The 19,588-nt window shown below is 41.2% G+C and overlaps 1 protein-coding gene across 18 annotated transcripts in view; it reads left to right on the forward strand.

Moving 5' to 3' along the window:
* Positions 1–19,588, forward strand: part of NCOA2 (nuclear receptor coactivator 2) — a 234,538-nt gene that overhangs the window by 187,036 nt on the left and 27,914 nt on the right. For 16 of the 18 annotated variants that reach the window (XM_072951833.1, XM_072951828.1, XM_031692238.2 and 13 more), the window contains 7 exons: positions 454–555; positions 858–1,001; positions 4,051–4,198; positions 6,074–7,343; positions 14,050–14,260; positions 16,383–16,589; positions 19,161–19,376. In XM_072951833.1, coding sequence (XP_072807934.1) covers positions 454–555; positions 858–1,001; positions 4,051–4,198; positions 6,074–7,343; positions 14,050–14,260; positions 16,383–16,589; positions 19,161–19,376 — 2,298 coding nt within the window. The remainder of the gene's footprint in view (positions 1–453; positions 556–857; positions 1,002–4,050; positions 4,199–6,073; positions 7,344–14,049; positions 14,261–16,382; positions 16,590–19,160; positions 19,377–19,588) is intronic. The other 2 variants (XM_072951834.1, XM_006203168.4) reach the window with 1 other exon arrangement.

Here is a 19,588-nt window from a genome sequence, read left to right on the forward strand (position 1 = left end):
TGTTCGCATAGTTTGCTCAAAGGTACATCTAGTTTTCCTGTATCCTGGTGAGCCTCAGACTTAAGAATCCAGCCCCTGACAGAGCATCGGTTTGTCGTTTTCATCATTTGTGAGCTTTATTATGAATTTGTCCTTAAACTCAAGAATCCAGCCCCTGACAGAGCATCAGTTTGTCATTTTCATCATTTGTGAGCTTTATTATGAATTTTTCTGGTTGTTACCATCAGCCAGTTAATAAGGAAGAACTCCATTCTTCCCCCCCGCTGGGGAGACGGCTTCGGATGTCTGCCTCTCGTGTGGGGTATGCTTTTAGCACACGTGTCATGTGGCTTCCGCAGTTTATCCTCAGCTGGACACCCTCCCCTTTGATCTGCAAGTCTGTGCTGTCATAAATATATTTGAGTTTCTTTGCATCACTACCAAAGCCTAAAATGATAATGTTTGTGATTGAAGATTTGCAGTCCTGCCTGATTTGTGTGGCTAGAAGAGTTCCCATGAAGGAGAGACCAGTCCTTCCCTCATCAGAAAGTTTTACCACTCGCCAAGATCTCCAAGGTAAATTTTCTTGCCAGAGAAGGCCACAAAATCATTCTTGAATACTCAGATGTTTGTAAATGCAAGGACTGGGTTTAGGAGACTGTCAGGGAGCTGGTGGTAGTGGCGAAAGCGTGGTGGAGGAGCTGGGGGACAGGGAGGGGTCGGGGCTTCCTCGTGATTATTGTTTTCACAGTCTACTCTCGTGGTCAGCGCGCTGTGCTACCAGGTCTAAATAAATAAATTTTAATCTTTTTAAGATTTAATTATTTCTGTGAATACGAGATCCGTGTGTGGGTCTAATGCTCACTGTTATTTGATAGGCAAGATCACGTCACTGGATACTAGCACCATGCGGGCAGCCATGAAGCCGGGCTGGGAGGACCTGGTGAGGAGGTGCATTCAGAAGTTCCATGCACAGCACGAAGGGGAGTCTGTGTCTTATGCTAAGAGGCATCATCATGAAGGTAACCAACTCTAAATGATATTTTTCTTGAAGTTGATTTTGCTAAATTGCAGCTTTTTGGAAATGCTTTCTCCAAAACCGTGATTCCTGACGTCCCCCTCCAGGGACTCGGATCTGGTGACCCTTCACGTTCATGTGTACTTGCATCATCTTGCGCAGGACTTTTGCTATCTGAAGGAAAATTTAGTAGGAGAACCTGTAGGGCTAAGCATGTGGTGAAGGAAACTGAATTGGAGGTTATAATTTCACAAAGACAGATGAAAGGAAAGTGAAAGAGATGATTTATTTGACCCAAGCTCTCTGGATGTGTGAGAAAGCAGACTCAGGTACCCTCTAATAGCAAAAGAAGTACCATCTGAATCATAAAGAAAGTAAGAACGAAATGAAATTTGCAAGAGCAAGTGAATTCCTGATGGAGCTGGCGGTGGGATCCCACACCCTCCTTCCGGGGGATGACCACTGAAGACTTTCCAGATGTTTCTAGATGAAGTGACTTGTCTGAGGTCACACAGTAAATGAATAGGACACCTGGAACTCAACCCAAGTCTTCAGAGTCGTATTTCAGTACTAATAGCAGCCCTCACTGCACCTTGTCTTTGCCTGGCGTCGTCCCTCTTTACGTGAGCCCGGTGGTCCCCACAGCCCACCGATGAAGTAGGCGTCTGACTCTCGTGGGCGCTGCAGCCGGTGAGATGACGGCCTCAGGAGCCTTTGATTAGAAAGTGTCCACACCACGCGGGGATGAGAGGCCTGTCCTGGCAGCCACGCCGCTGTGCTGTCCCCACGGTCCTGTCTACGGCATCACTTCTTCTCCAGTGCATTCTGATTTTTTGTTAAATTGGCAAGAACCACAAAAAAATTCCTTGGTGCTTACTAAGTACTGTGTGGGGAAGGGAGTCACTTTTTCCTCTGTCTTCTGACTCTTCTCCCAGGCCCGGCAGGGGGCACTTGGTTGTGGGGCGTGGATTCCACAGGCATGGCCAGAGGGACAGGGACCGTGTGCCTCGTAGCTCAGTATGGCAAATTGTCTGCATTTTTGCAGAAAAAAATTGTAACTCAAATAGAGTTGTCATTGGTCATCTTCCTTAATGTGCACCAATGATTTTAGACTTTACTGATAATGTTTGTATGTTTAAACTTAATGCCTTTAGGACTGCTTATTGAGAAGTATGGATGATAGTAGATGACCTCTCTCCCCATTCCCTTATTTTCTTCCTCTTCTTCATCCTTTTCATTTTCTTCATTATTTCTTAGAAGTAAGCACATAATCCAACAATTTGTGTCTTCTTTAAGTGGGAAGGAATAAAAGGAAATAAAGATGCTATGTGTGACAGAAATCAATAATCAGCCTGCCATTTCACTAGATCTGGTTTAAAATAAAAAGAAGATTAACAAAGAATGAGAAATCCCCACGAGGAAACGTGTACTCCTCGGGCCCTGAGTAGCAATGCCTCAGATTAATTCCATGGCTTCCTGATTCCTTACGAAAGGGTTTACACAGTTGTACCAGGCACTGTGCTAGGTTTAAACAGATGGGGCCCACAGAAAGGAAACCCCACCATGTATGAAATACATTTCTTCCAAATGTATTCAACGTAAATGGGTAATCATTTACCTTGAATAAAAATCTAATAGAAGGCTTTGTTTACACGGAGGAGCTTCCTAATGTGTTCAGGTGCATGCTTACACATACCTGCTTAGGAGAGATGTTTGATGTAGAGCAGATGGAATGGAAAATCTTAAGGGATCACAGCCAAGGTCAGATAAAATTCTGAAATTATAAGCCATCAGAAATAGAAGATTAGTGTTTATGCTACCTTGTAGGAGCATAGTGCGCAAAGCAAGATACACATGTGTACAGTAATTCATTTCTAGCTCTGCCTGTTCCGAGTCACTTCATGCAACAGTTGGTGCAGAAGGTAATGCCTAAATACCGCGTGTACCTGAGTACCTGAAACTGCAGAGGGGCTTCCATCGGGGAAATTGCTCAGAGTGAAATATTGCCAAGAAATCAGAATCCACCTTGTAGGTCAGCAACTCTGTCTTTCTCTCTCTCTCACTTTTTTTTCTCTCTCTCTCTCATTTGTGGCAATTTTGTAGAATGATGAATGTGCGTGGTCACTTTGCGACCAACTATTCAACCCACAAAATTTATTCTGGGGATTTTGTGGTAAAATGTGGTAGTCTTCTTAAAATGGTTTAGGAGGTAACTAAACCATATGGCTACTTTTTTTCTGAACCAAAATGTTCTTTTTTAAAATGCAATATTTGACCATTTTAAAAGTTTTCTTTTAAAAGAGAAGTCTGAAATTTTAAGAGAAATTGTTTTAACCTAGCTGATTTGTTATCCTTTCTACTGTAGTCTTGAAAATGGAAACACCTGATTCTTTATCCAGATGTTAAACCAATTTCATGTCACGAAGATCTGTACTTTCATTATTTCAGTTTTCTATTCAGCTTTTTTTTCTCTGAAAAGATTCTTCTGATTGTTTTTATCTTTTGCTTCCTGTTGTTCTAACCACAGAAATTTCTTATACACTGAGGAATGGGGAATAGTAGTGTGGAATGATGGATTGAACAGTACGTAACTTCAAGATGAATATTTGAAGGATATATTCAATGTCATCTAAGTTTTACTGTAATACTTTTATTAGTTTAAAGAGAAATTAAAGGCACCTTGTACACTTTAGAGGTATCATTGTATTGTTTTCTCACATTTTAAACAAAGCATTGTAAAGCTCATTTTGAGCTAATAAATTGGTTACACTGTTTTGCCATGATACTGAAGATTTTTAAAAGATCATAATTTGAGGGTCCAAGCTTCAGCTGGGGAAGAAACTCAATATATTGAATTTATTGGTATTTTGAGTGAAAGATAAATGTGCTTTTAAAAATTTATAGTGTTCTAATATCGTGAAATATTACTTACAACTCGGTTTAACTTGCTGATAGGGAAATACTAAACTTAATGGTGTTTTTTACTGTTATTATGTCTTGTCCTCCCCCGCCCCGATTTTGTTTCTAAACATGCGTTGTCTCCTTGCCTGCAGTGCTGAGACAAGGGCTGGCATTCAGTCAGATCTACCGTTTCTCCTTGTCTGACGGCACTCTTGTGGCCGCGCAGACGAAGAGCAAGCTCATCCGCTCCCAGACGACTAACGAGCCTCAGCTCGTGATATCGTTACACATGCTGCACAGGTAGGCGGTCCTCCTTCCGGGAAGCTGCCTCCCCTGCCCAGGTTAGGAGGGAAGGTTACAAAAGCAACAAGTCATCCTACGGCTTTTCAGTTTGGCTAGACATTTCTGTTGACCAACCCCAGGCATGTAAAAATGTAAAATTAAATTAAAATGTAATTGTCATTAACTGTTGGCTAAAAGACTGCTCATGATACTGACATTCAAAGTTGGGGCTACACTTTGAATTTTAGCCTTAATACTAATGAATTTTAAAACCCAGCTAGAAGAACACAGGCTAGCACTTTGCTCTGACATGACTGCCTGTTATATCAGAGAAGGAAAATGGATCACTTCTCAGATGTGGCACATGCAGGGCAGGGATATTAGCCATTAGAATGATTTCTACTACTTTGTGTTTAAATCTAAAACTTTCAAATATATATATACTTAGAAGGAGTATTTGAGGTTGTTATTCTCAGGTTTAAATCAACTTTTTGACATTAGACTTTAAATTGAAGGTTAACATTTCCATAAAAAAATAAAAGTAAGGAAAATTGAGTGTTGACTTTTAAGTAAATGTCTAATCTATAATGAAAAAGAATATGAAAACGAATATATGTATGCATATGTATGACTGAAACATTATGCTGTACAGCAGAAATTGACACATTGTAAACTGACTATATACTTCAATAAAAAAGGAAAAATAATAAAAATTTTTGAAAATTAAAAAAGTAAATGTCATAAGCCATATTGTTTTAGAGCACAAATTTAGGGAAATGATTATGTTTCAATTTATATAAATACTTATGTGTGTCTACATGAAACTTCATGAGGTACTGTCCAAAGATACATGAAGTTGCTCTGGTTAAAGAGTCGCCTTTTATTACATTTCTCAATTATTGACTTTCTTATTTAGGAATTAAAAAGTCAAGCATCCCTGTATGCCAACTATTAATAAATCTGACCTCAAACTGAAACAATTTGAAAGTGATTACAGACAGATGTGCCAGATTTCACCCCCTCTAACTGAAAGCTGACGTCTGACAATTTGTGAAGCCTGTTTTGTTTGGATTTGTGAACACATTTGGTAACTCACAAGTGACTGCCAGGCTGTAAATTAAAGCTCACAAGGCCTGGAAAATCATCCAGCTCAGAAAAGCTGCTTTTAGTCATGCGTGCGGGAGTGGAGAGGAGTTGTCTGCGAGCGGAGAGCAGGATGGCAGACCCAGGGCAGCCCGAGCGTCCCTCCCATGTTGTCTGACTTAGATTAGAGGCCCTTGCATCACCTTTCAGGGGGACCTGGGTGGGGCGATCTGTTAGACAGGTTATCTAACTCTAAACAGTTTTGGTAACTTTATTGGCTGTAAATCTTGCAGAGTTTCAAATAGTTAGGGGCAAGTTTTTTCTGCCTAATTTTCCTATTTGTCTTGAGCCAAGCGGACACATCAGCGCTCCAGGCTCACAGGTGTGTCTTTTGTCAGGAACTGTCATCTCCGGCAAATAACTGAAGACAGCTATACTTGTTTGGGTTGTTTTCTTTAAGACGGTACAAGTTCTCATGATAACCGTTTAATGAGAAAGATGTATTATGTAATTGGAACCCTTCTAATGTCTTGTCTAGCAGCTACGATCTCAATATGGTAGTAGTCAAATTTAAACACAGCCCTGTCTGTAAAACTACAAACATCTTAATGAGTTGACTGAAAAACACCCCTCTTGGTCCAAAACGATGCACGTTCAGTCTTGTCTGTCACTGCAGATTGCTTCATCAGAGTGTTATCTTTCCTTTACATGTAGTCTCTTCTTTTAATGAGGCGATCTCGTTTGTTAAAGTTAATAACAACTTGCTAAGCATTCTTCCTTTTATCTTGTGTTTCTTTCCTCATCCTGCAGAGAGCAGAACGTGTGTGTGATGAATCCGGATCTGACTGGACAAGCGCTGGGGAAGCCATTGAATCCAATTAGCTCTAGCAGCCCTGCCCATCAGGCCCTGTGCAGTGGGAACCCAGGTCAGGACATGAGCCTAGGCAGCAATATGAATTTCCCCATAAACGGCCCAAAGGAACAGATGGGCATGCCCATGGGCAGGTTTGGTGGTTCTGGGGGAATGAACCACGTGTCGAGCATGCAGGCGGCCACTCCTCAGGGTAGCAACTATGCACTAAAAATGAACAGCCCCTCACAGAGCAGCCCTGGCATGAATCCCGGGCAGCCCAACTCCATGCTCTCGCCGAGGCATCGCATGAGCCCTGGAGTGGCTGGGAGCCCGCGGGTCCCCCCCAGCCAGTTCTCCCCTGCGGGAAGCTTGCATTCCCCCGTGGGAGTTTGCAGCAGCACAGGAAACAGCCATAGCTACACCAACAGCTCCCTCAACGCGCTCCAGGCCCTCAGCGAGGGGCACGGGGTCTCCCTGGGGTCGTCGTTGGCTTCGCCGGACCTGAAAATGGGCAATTTGCAGAACTCCCCGGTTCATATGAACCCTCCCCCACTCAGCAAGATGGGAAGTTTAGACTCCAAAGACTGTTTTGGACTTTACGGGGAGCCATCGGAAGGCGCAGCCGGACAGGCCGAGAGCAGCTGCCACGCCGGGGAGCAGAAGGAAGCGAGCGAGCCCAGCCTGGCCCCGGCCGTGAGCAGCGAGAGGCCCGACGGCCAGAGCAGGCTGCACGACGGCAAGGGACAGACCAAGCTCCTGCAGCTGTTGACCACCAAATCGGACCAGATGGAGCCCTCGCCCTTGTCCAGCTCCTTGTCGGACGCAAACAAGGACTCCGCAGGCAGCTTGCCTGGTTCTGGGTCGACGCACGGAACCTCGCTCAAGGAGAAGCATAAGATTTTGCACAGACTCTTGCAGGACAGCAGTTCCCCCGTGGACCTGGCCAAGTTAACAGCAGAGGCCACGGGCAAAGAGCTGAACCAGGAGGCCACCAGCACGGCTCCTGGTTCCGAGGTGACTATTAAACAGGAGCCAGTGAGCCCCAAGAAGAAAGAGAATGCACTACTTCGCTATTTGCTCGATAAAGATGATACTAAAGATATTGGTTTACCAGAAATAACCCCCAAACTTGAGCGACTGGACAGTAAGACAGACCCTGCCAGTAACACAAAATTAATAGCTATGAAAACTGAAAAGGAGGAGATGAGCTTTGAGCCGAGTGAGCAGGTAAGTTTGGTCATGGGTCCTGCCCAGTGTACTAATCCGTGTCCGTCAGGGATTTTCTCCACAGGGGCATTCTGAGGCCTCAGGTGACTCGATAAAAATAAGCCTTCTCTCCCGTTCTTGGTTTGAAAGAGAGTTGATTCCCGCTGGAGCTGCATGTTCCAAATGTCCAGTGAAGAGGGACACGGTTCTAGAGCTGGGGACGCTGACTTTTATTCTGTAAAGGGCCAAAGGGTAATATTTTAGGCCTTGCAGGCCACGTGGCCTCTGCCACAGATGGTCAGTTCTGTCACTGCAGCATGAAAACTGCCCTAGACATTGCAGAAGCAAACGAGTGTGCTCTGTCCCTATCAGATTTATCCACAGGCACTGATATTTGAATTTGATACAAGTTTCGTGTGTCACAAAATACCCTTCTTTTGATTTTTATTTTCAACTATTAAAAAATATAAATCCATTCTTAGCTCGTGGGCCATGCAGAAACAGGTGGTGGGCAGGACTTAGCCGGCAGGCCAGCTGTGGCTTTCTGAGTCCTGTTATTAGAAGTTACCTAAATTGGAGATAATCACTTCCTTGAAACTGGGCTTTGTCGGGAGAGGCTTAATTAAATTATTTCTTATTCACCTTCCTCTCTTTTTAAGATCAGTCTGACTGGTTTTCAAACCAAATGAAGATCACTCTGTCTTTATTCGCAACCAAAACTTCTGATTAATGCTAAAGAATTTTGTAGACCATCAGTATAAGAAGTATCTAAGGAGAAATGGATAGTAGGAAAGGTGAGGTCAAGTTGGTATATCTGAGCCATCACATATAAACACAGAACTGAAATAACAGGTCACATTATGTTCTCATCTGAAAAATTAATTTCTTGAAAAAAATCCAAGGTTGTTAAAATAATACTCAGAATCATTCTAGATGACACTCTATAAGGAATTAGTGACGTCACAGAGAAATGCAACCGTTTAATATTTTTCTTTCTTTAAAAAAAAAATGTTATTGGGGGAGGGTATAGCTCAGTGGTAGAGTACATGGTTAGCATGCCCAAGGTCCTGGGTTCAATTCCCAGTACCTCTTTAAAAAAAAAAAAATTGAGTTATTGCTGACAGTAATGGCTTGGCACAAGGCAGTTCCTGGTAAATCGACGACCGGCCAGCTTAACGATCCAGGGCTCCATCAACTCCACAGCCCCTGAGCGCTGCCTTAAGAAGTGAAGGCACAGCATGGCCCTTTCTGCTTAAAATTGTTTGCTGACTTGTCCTCGGCACTTCTGTTGCAAGTGAGCATTTTAGCTGTGGCTGTCTTCAGGGACATAGTGTGGATGGGAGAGGGGAGAGCAGCACCACTTAGGGTAACCTTGGACCTCCTGGGCAGAGGCCACTGGGGCGGCCCCAGGATGGAGAGCACTGATGGGGGCGAGGCCGGGTGTGCTCTGAGGCCGGGCTCCTTCCAGGTCCTGGGCACGCAGCTTCCTGTCTTTCTTTCACTTTGCGATCTGGACAGCTGCTTCCACTCCTGTGAGGCAGATAGGAGGCTTCAGGCCTTTGTGCCCGAACACGGTGTAGTTATGTAAACATCTTTGATGCTTAATCCTTAAACTTGGATGTGAGTGTGGAGTTCCGTGTGACTGCTATTCTGTAATGCTGTTAAGATCACTGGACGGAGGAAGCTGGGAGCTCAGCAGACAGTTAATAACAATATCTTGGGTAGGATGTAGTGTAAAACCATATTGACAGCTGTGGACATTGTCACCTTTTGAGGTTTAGTAGATTGAAATACCCAGAGCTAGTGGCAGTTCCAAGTGACACTGTCACTCAGGTCTCCTGACGCATGCTGGAGGGCAAGATGGTGACTCATGAGGTCCACCTTAGCTTGGCAGCTGAGTGGCTGGCCCCTCCCTCCATAAACAGAATGTACTTCTATCCCAGGCCTGAGGCCCTCGGGACTGACAGGGTCAGGGAAAGGGGATGCTGTTTGGCATTTCCATATTTAGATGTATGATTATACTAATTTCATACAAGAAACTGACAAAAAAGTTTGGGGGTTTTTCTTTTTCTTTTTAAAGTCCTTGAGCCACCTGCAGTTTCTAATTGGTGTTTAAAAGAAACATTTTTCTGGTCTAAATTGCCTCACCTTGGGAACACAAAGCCTAGAGTGTGATCAGCACAGATCTGTTACTTAAGGGGGGAACCATCTCCCTCTCTCTCTCTCTCTCTCACACACACAAACACACACAGTTTTTTCTTAATGAAACCCAGTCCCTGGTTTTATCCTCCATCCATTCCCATTTAAAACTCCACCAAAAAAATACTGCTGCAGAGCAATTTTAACATCAAAAACATTGCAACTTGAAAAGAAGGTTACCACAGGAAGCATGTTACCTAAATTTAGATCAAAGTTAGAATGTTACTTAAAGAAAAAAGCAGGGATTCTTTTACCTCCAAGTACAGATTGATTGGATCTCCTACCAACCCCCATACTTGTTTACTGAAGACTTTCCTTTCGTTTCCTTTCAAGGGAACACATTTTTAGTCAGATAAACTTTTAACGAGCGTGAATTGCAGAGTCTTGTTACTTTGATTCAGAGAAGAGCCATTAACGGAGTGTGTGTTTGACCTATCACTGACTTATTAAGGGCAGGAAGTAATTCGATGGTGCTGTTATACCTAAAATAGCATTCTTCACTGGGTAGAGTATTTGAACAGCATTTGTTTCTACAGTGTTTCACAACCAGCAGGAAAACAAGGGCAGAAAAAGGTCCAATGTTTACCAACCTGTAAGTTATGTTTTTATACAATGGAGCATGTGTAAATGATGCTAACTAAAATGATACTCTTAGTTCTTTTCTTAATACTACTGAGCCACTTATGGTGAGCGTTTAGAAGTAGTCTAAAAAGAATTCCTTGTTATTTGGCTCCATTAGAAAAGCAAGCCATATTTTAAACTGGTAGTGTCCTGAGATTTTTCCCTCCGAATGAGGTAGAATTGTTATCATTTTTTAAAACAATTTTATGTTAGGCAGATGTGGTAAAATCATACTTTCTCTTTTAAAATTTTGAAACGCTGTTTTGTAATTTATTAGAATACATGCATATGTTCTTTATATTTCCTTCAGAGAACAAAATGATTTGACACATGAAAAATTCATAAAACCAGAAAAATGAAAAATTACAGAAATCAAGTTCAATTTGCATTTTGTAGAACTTTTACAAAAATCTTTCTGACTCATTTTCTGCCTGAAATAGTTTAAACCAACTATTCAAATTGATGTGGCTAATTTGAGCATTCGAATAGATGCCTAAGCAAAACTTTGAAGTATCTTGGCAAAGCATTTGAAAGGAAGGCATTAATCTTTTTGTCTTGTGAAGAAATCATGCCTAACAAAGTGGATAGGAACTCGAAGAACTTGTGATGAGAATTAAAGCTTACAAAAATTTAGGAGTAGAATGTTTGATCAGAAACTTAGTGTGATCAAATCCAGCTCTTTCAGAACTTACATGAACTGCAGAAGAAAATACCATAGTCGTCAAATTTTATTGCTAGACAACCAAAGGCATATAGATACTCTCCTTGAAGAACATTTAAGGTAAAATTTAAGACCACTGGATAAATTTACATGTGTACTGCAAAAATGGACCAGAAATGAACACAAGCAAAGCCATATTATCTCTAGTGGGGAAATGCATTATCTCACAATGCCTTTTTCTGAAAAACTGAATGAATTCAAATAGCGTTCATAGTTATGGGTCTCCAAAGAACCAATTCCGTCTGAATATAGTACACCAAGAAGTTCCTGTATGGCTTTCTTCAGATAAGTAAGTGTTTAGTTACCTGTCAAAGCTAGACTGATCCACAGTTGAATTTGGTCAACTCTTAAAATGATAAAGGTTAAAATTTGAAAGTCAGTTTTAATACATGCTTTTGAAAAATAAAAATCAACCAAGGAAAGTCATGGATTTTATATGATCTAATTATTTGAAGTAAAGAACCAATAAATTGATTTAAACCATCTAAATATATTTTAATATATATTTGTATATATAGAGTAACTTTAGGTTTATTTTAAATTCCTTATGTTAGACGTGAGAGTAGATCACAAAGTGAGACTTGTGAATCCTATCATTAGAACTCTTTGAAACTATCATAGTTGTTTTTCAAGTTTTTCAGTGTTTTTCAAACCATTCAAGATGGTTTAAAGTATAATTTAATTTGTGTGAAAAGAGTGAAAGAAGGAGAGGTGGGAGTCTAGGCCAGACTGTTAATCTGTATTGTAAGAGCTTTCTTTACACACGTCTGGGATTGGGAGTAAATATAAGAGCCTCCACTGAAGAAAATAATATGCTTTATTATTGTTTATATGAACCTATTTATTTATTTTGGATTCAAGGCGTTCTGCAAAGCTTTCTTAAGAAACAGCTTATAGCGCACCCTTCTCACCCCTCCACACGCGATGAATTTCAAGGTCCATGTTTCAAAATACTCTACCTGAGACAGCGTTAGTACTAGGGAAGGCTGGTTTCCTAGGACAGCGATAAACTTCACAGTTTATTAGAACCTCTTTCTTAACCTCTGTAGCTGTTTTCATGACACAACTATAAGGATATTTATCAAATGTGTATGAAACTTTTTTCTGAGAAACTATAGGAATTTCTGTGACAAACTGAGTTGATTCTGGGAAGTTTTTTTAAATTACAGGTTAACATGGTTAAAGGAACTCATCGGGTTGACTAAGTGTCCATTTCTGTGTCCCAGGCCCTGTCCTTGGAGGGCAGTAAACGTTGGCACTGATGTTTGCACCATACGTATTCAGCAAAACATGGTAACGGCAGATTTGCAGTGTGACTTTACGCATACATTTAACTTGCACAGAATCGTCCATACACATTCAGAAAGTAAAGAGGTGGATACTAAATGGCTCAGTAGTGTGAGCAGTCTTGCCCACCGTTGACCCCAGAGCGCTCGGGCCCTAGCGGACTGATCATGCAGTGAGGACGAGATGGGACTGGGTTTTGGTTCCCATGAAGCTCCAGCAGTGCAAGGCTGCAGCTCAGGTTTTTAAGTGCAGCGTGACCCCCATGTAAACTTCATCATTTTGGACTCAGCCAAAGAAGCAGGGATGTGCTTCCATCCTGGAGGGAAAGCTGGCTGTGTTGCCCTTGGAGGGGGCATTCAGGAAGGCTCTCTCCTGAGCTGTTCTCAGGATCATTTTGTCTGTGTCTGTCTATGTTTTAGGGTGCTAACTGGAACCTAACCCTTGCCTAAGATGTCTCTCTCCCAGATTTGATCCCTCCCTCTTTTGTCAGAAACGGGTAGCTAAATTAACTAGAAAATGGTCTTGTAGTTGCTCCTAACAATGTGATAGGAATTCCCTGGAAAATGGCTCTCCAAGTTCTTGCTAAGTTAGTTGGCTATGAGTAGAATCAGATAAAATATCACTTCATTTTATCCTTTCTAACTTGAGAAATATGTCCAGTCAAAAGACTTCCTGTGTAGATATTACATTTGCGATAAATTGCAAAAACCTTAGTAAATCCAGCTCCTTGGGTGTAGGATAAAACTGTGAGCCGTTCTGCTTTAAGTATACCTCCCACCAGATGTAAATGATTTCATGTGAATTGCCAGTGTAGACAAAAGTGTTAGTCATGGTCAAGAATTCAAAGTCCATCCAGTGACTTTGGGGAAATTGCCTAACTTGTGTGTTTTTCCACCTACACATCAAGAGAATCGTTCTTACCGCTCTCTTCACCGGAAAGTTGTCCTGGCATTTAACTTAGCCATTTTCTTGTGTGGTTGTGCTGTCTGATTTTTAAGTACTTGGCACGTAGGTAGGTTCTACTTAAAAGAACATAAATTCAGTTGAGCTCTCTGGAAGAAAAGCGCTGCGTATGAAATGGTAATAACGTACCTTGTTTTAATGTTGGTAATTGAAATGAAATTATTTTAATACCGGAAAAAGCCGTAAGAAACATTTCTATGGCTTCTGTAAAGTCACATTAGTAGTAGATGCTGTGCTTGGGGACAACCTGTTGTTATGCTACTTCTCTGCGCTTGTCACCTGAACTGGGGAGTGACTGAGAAAGCCAGTGTCATTCGAAACTGAAAGTGTAAGCGGGGAAAAAACACTCAAATGGAAAAGGCAGTGCCGAGCTATTCAGGGTTACTTCAGGCTCACCATGCATTTTACCCCTTGCTCTTAAAAAACAAAAACAAAAAACAAAGTTCTTTCTAAAAGGAAATGATCATTTACTAAATACTGATTTAGTATAAATTTGGGTCATATTTTCTGCTGGGTTTTTGTTGTTATTTATTCGGGAAAGTTAGCCACAAAACCTGGACCTGGGCTGTAAGTCATAGTACCCTTACGGCTAATTAGAAATACACATACTCGTGAATAATTGAATTATTAGCAGAAAATAAAGGGTTATTTATAAATTGCCAGTGAGTCACAGTGCTGGGGGAGGGCTTCCTCTCTAAATCAGTCCTCTCTGTTTTTACAGATGAGGAAATTGAGGACCAAGAGCTAATTATTTGTCCTTTGTCTATTTAGTTTTTTTTAAAAAATGATCAGTTAGGCCTGCGTCCCCGTGGGTCTGCGTCTTTTATTTGGCTCTGGTGCCTTACATCATACGGGGTAGGTCTGTAATTGCAAACGGGCCTGCTGCGCCCACTCTTTGCATAGGACTGGATAAACTCCTCTGTTTGTTAACCGCAGCCTGGCAGTGAGCTGGACAACTTGGAGGAGATTTTGGATGATTTGCAGAATAGTCAGTTACCACAGCTTTTCCCAGACACGAGGCCAGGCGCCCCCGCCGGATCAGTGGACAAGCAAGCCATCATCAATGACCTCATGCAACTCACAGCCGAGAACAGCCCGGTTACACCTGTCGGAGCCCAGAAAACAGCACTGCGAATTTCACAGAGCAGTGAGTATGAGATATTGGTGGTTATGGCAAGAAATTCCCATGTAATCACCATCAGAAACAGGGATTACTAAAATCTGATGCAAACAGCTTAGTCACTTCAAGGTTTTTATGGTCAAATAGCACCATCTACTGTCCTGGCCCTTCTAGGCAGTATGGAGAATGGATTCTAGGGAATGTGGCCCTCCTGCACACAGTCTGGTGGTTAATTTCATCAACGCGGAGTCAGACAGACCTGCATAGATAAGGTTCTTCAGATGATTGTCATGTTTCCCTTCATTTCAGTTAACTGCCTTCACAAATGGAGTTTAAAATAGATTTTTGTGTGGCTAAATATGTGACTGAATACTTACAATACAGAAACTTAGAAAGTTATGCTGACTTTTTAGGAACTAAAAATATTCTTACCAAAATATTTAATCATTACACATGAAAGGGCTACACACACACACATCAAAAATAACTTGTCCTGCCCCTTAGGAATTCTCATACAGGTATCAATTTCACATGGAACTTTATCATAAAATGTTTTCTAAGTGCATTTTAGGTTTCATTAGTGTGATATAAAGCTGGAAGACCGTAGACTTTTATAAAATACATTTTTTATCGCTTCTTTTATTATTTTTATTTTATATATTTGTGAGTTGAAGATGAAGTCTTTCTTCATTGTGGACACTTAGTTTACAAAACTGGGTAGTTAAAGGTGTCCACTGCTTTTGAGTGGAAGAAAATAATGTTTCCTGTGCCAGGGACATAATTTGTAGAAAGACAGAGAACCTCTTTAGTGTTAAATTGGTGAACAGAATGATTTTCCCCTCTTAAAATACAGTTTGACCCAAAGCTTAGCATCTGTTCTCAAATCAGAAATGGCAACCATCAGCCAAGTCACAAAATATCTTCAGTTAATAGATCCTTTCTCACGATTCCTGATCATTCAGAAAAAAAGTAAAACAAAACAGAGTTTTTATTTGCTATCTGTCAAAACCTGCCTATTTCTTAGGAATTTGAGGGTTACTTATGGCCCATGAGAGATCACAAAGTCAGAAAGCTCAGAAGTGAGTAAGAAACACACTAGCCAGTTTATGCTCATTACGCAGAGGAGTTAATGGAAGGCTGCGTGGGAACGCATGGTTGTTCCTCCGTCTGTACCTCCCGATTGTATTCAGACAAGTGAGCGGTAACCAGGTAACTAAACTGAGGAAGTCATGATTAAGCATGTACATAATTTTGTATTCCAAACCCTAAGTCTTCTAAATATTTCATTTCTTTGATTGATCGTTAGGAGTAAATATTCTGTTTCGTACTGTGCTCCTATAATTTAGGGAAAATAAAGTACTTGATATTATTTGATACATTAGCTCTATGAATTGTAATTAACTGTATCTTTGTACTTTTAAAACAATTGTCAAATTACTGGTTGTCTGTGTGATAGTATGGTGCCCTGGTGTAGTACCTACACACTAGACATTCCTGTGAACCAACCCTAGGAATTATTTCAAATGTAAATGTGTGTCTGAAACTGTAAGAAGCTCTGTTGAGAAGATGAAACAGGGCCCTAAAGCTTTAATACTGACTTCAGGTACCAGAGTTCACACTTAAGGATTTTAAATTCCAATGAGAGTAGACATGTTTAGCCTAACTCTAGCCTTAGGAAAGTCCTGTTAAGAAAATGATATTCTCATGTCCAAACCACATGTATGTCTGCATTTGGTGCTATATGTGGGAAATGTTTATGGCTTCACAGCTCTGACAAAGCAATATTCCAAAGTTCAAATAATATAACATGTGGGAAAAAACATTAGTAGTTTACTTAGCAAATAGAATTGAATATTAGAAGTAAGTATTGGAGAAAAATTTATGGTAAGTGATAGACATGTTCTCTTTTTTTTCCCTTTTTTGTTTTGCAAGGCTGTCAAGAATAAGAGACTGTCGATTAGATTGTGAGTCTGTATTTTGGTGCCACATACGTTTTTCGTCTGTGAATTTGTCTTTTATGTAGGCAATTGGTCCCTGACTGCATAGCTTTATTATATTACAAATGACATTTTCTCTAAACACTACTTCTGTTACTATTCTTTTCCATTATCCTATATTAACCTTCAATTTTCATTTGTTTTCTCCTTAGCTTTTAATAACCCACGACCAGGGCAACTGGGCAGGTTATTGCCAAACCAGAATTTACCACTTGACATCACATTGCAAAGCCCAACTGGTGCTGGACCTTTCCCACCAATCAGAAACAATAGTCCCTACTCAGTGATACCTCAGCCAGGAATGATGGGTAATCAAGGGATGATAGGAAACCAAGGAAACTTAGGGAACAGTAGTACAGGTAAGGGCTCAAATGCACTGTTAACTTTATTGGTGGGTTATTTAACTGTTGATGTATTTCATCCACATCAAACTAGTAGGATTCTTCAAGTGAATTTTTTAACGTTAGGAACTAACATTTGAATGTAAGAAAATTCGGCCAGTTTTCACCGTGAGAGGCAGTGGAAAACATTCCAGTAAGCTGACCGTTTTGTTCTGTGCTTGTTACTTTTACAAGGTTTCTAATCATTAATCCTGTAGCGTAGATTTATTTCACGTCTATTCCAGTTACTATTCTAGACATTGTAGCAGTACGTGTAAGATAATTTGGTGGTCGCTGGCTTCTCGTGGTAATCTACTGATAACCCCCAAACTTCCTCTTAATCGATAGTTTGTATTTAGCGAATTTCAGAATGAAAGTTCAAAATGCAGCCAACCTGTTATGCTCATCAGTGATAACGATTCTCATTCTGAAAAATACTAATTAAAAATAAAGAACTTTAAATGGTAATACGCCTGGCATAATAGTTACTAATCCAGGGGCTCCATTTTTGAAGATGTATGAATTTGCCTGTGATCTGGTTAGGATCTTGACCCGTAATGACTTAAGGTGTCTGCCAATTTGCATATTCCTAAGTGGTAGCCTCTGCCCTGGCAGCTGCCGTGTTCCCAGTCCTCCAGCCACTGCAGGTTAGAAATCATTGCGGCAGCATTAGTTGCTATTACCACTGCGTCCTGTACCCTGTAATATCTGTTTATCACAGATACAGCAGGATGCTAAGTTTTTTAATGAACTTCTCACGGTTTACAGCTTTCTTCCTTTGTCAAAATGAGGTGATGGAGACAAAGATGTTGAAAGAAACAGGTGTTATAAAAAGAACTTACACTCGTGGGTTTTAATTCTTGGTATTTTTTTTAGCTTAGTATCTAATCCCTGTATGCACATTGCCATTGGGATAGTTAACTGAAACTGAGAGTTCAATTTAAGAGGAAAAGATGGATTTTTTTTAACTTTATATTGTTGGTAAGCAATTCATGGGAAGTATGAACTATGTTGTATGAAAATAGTTGATTCACTCAACAATTTTTATATCATTTTTTAAAAGAAAAAAGTACTGTTTTTATATGATTAAAATATTAATTTGTGAAATTTTATAAGAGAAAAGGAGCCAGTGATTTATTAAAGGTGGCTCCCAGTTGGTGGAATGCAAAAAGATCTGGGTCAGGTCGGAATCTAGGAATTTGGGGATGGACCTGTATTCAAATCTGGGCAGCCTGGAGATGACTGGCATCCAGGCTGTGAAGATCGTACAATGCCTGTGCTTTGTTGCAAAAAGAAAAAACCCGAAAGAGACTACCCTGGTTATAATTGCATTAATGTTTTTGAATTATGGATGATTTTCCCTTGTTCCTAGACTTCTATAATTTTGTCATATTAATTAGGTAATAGATGTTTTTGAAAAATAAAATGCCTTTTCTCCCGTATCTTAGTATAGTTCAAATCTAGCCTTAAAATGATTTTTTAAATATGTATTAATATAATACTGTTCTAACTTGTTCAGTCTAATTAATTACCCTTCACTCTCAATCATCCTAATGTAGCGCATTCTCATTTTACCAATGAAAACCCACCCACAATACATGTTCTCTCCATTTCTTAAATAAACCCTGTTTTCAGTTGTTTATCGTAATTAAAATAAATGAAAACAAGCCACGCATTTGAAAGTGGAACTTTCACACATCCATCACTGAACACTTTGACTCCCCTGGGGTCGTTCCCCTTTAGGATATCAGGGCTTAGCAATGTTTGGCCAGTGCCAGCCTCCCTGGGAGGGGCCCGACGAGAGAGAGCAAACATGTGATCTGCCCGGCAGTGCTGTGCTTTTCTCCCTGGTCCGTGTGGTCGAACAGCTGTTACTGTCTCAAGTGTAGAAGGATTTTCACAAGTCTGCCGCACCCCGCCCTAGATCTCTGCCATCAGGAATGCGGTGGTCCAGGTTCACCGAGGTGCTGGGAGCTCCCTGGCCTTGGCCATAAAGAACTGGAGTGGAGAGACCCTGTCGTTTGCCCTGCTTCCGAGGCTGCCTTGGTCAGCTTTGAAGCTTAACCAGTAGTCATGCTCTGAGAGGGATTTGCGGATTTAAAGGCTGGCCTAGGCTTCGTGGGATATTCTCTGTGAATTGGGTTTATAATTAGAGTATTGATTATCAGTTTTTACCTTGTTCCTCTTAGCCTTACCTCCCTTTTGGAAAGTAAAGTGTTGACGTGTATGTCAGCTAATGTGATTCACTTCCTGAGGAAGGAAGTTGGGGTTATCCACACGCCACAGCACCTGTTTCTAAGTACATATGGGAACAATTTTAACAGCTTTTCCGAACTGTAAAGAGTGGCAAGTCCATGTTGTGAAAAACTTCGTAGTAATTGCCAATTCATATTTCTTAGCCAAGGGCCCACGTCTGTCCCGGGGAGGGCGTTTGCTGTCGGGCTGTATGTTAAGAACAGTTGTTGTGTACAGAGTAAGAGCATCTGGCGTTCATACGTGCTGACTATGTTTCCAGTCTCTGCACCTCTCAGTTCTCTGGCTTGCCTGCAGGCATGATTGGTAGTAATGCCGCCCGGCCCACTATGCCAGCTGGGGAATGGGCACCACAGAGTTCTGCTGTGCGAGTCACCTGTGCTGCTACCACCAGTGCCATGAACCGGCCGATCCAAGGAGGTATGATTCGGAACCCAACAGCCAGCATCCCCATGAGACCCAACAGCCAGCCTGGCCAAAGACAGATGCTGCAGCCTCAGGTCATGAATATAGGTAAGGTAGTTCCCGTGCTCTGTGCTCTTCATCTTTATGCTTTCTTAGAGGAGAGGAGCAGCTCCCTACGTTCTGTCCAGACGTGCTCCTATTTGCAGTTTAGGTAATCGCCCGTGTCAAGCTGTCACAAGTAGGCTTTTGCTGGAACTCTGCGTAGGATCATAGAATCATAAAGTTGCAGGTTTTCCAGTTACATGAGGAACCCACTACCT

The sequence above is a fragment of the Vicugna pacos genome, chromosome 29 (genome assembly GCF_048564905.1).
Source record: "Vicugna pacos chromosome 29, VicPac4, whole genome shotgun sequence".
In the NCBI taxonomy this organism is placed as follows: Eukaryota; Metazoa; Chordata; class Mammalia; order Artiodactyla; family Camelidae; genus Vicugna; species Vicugna pacos.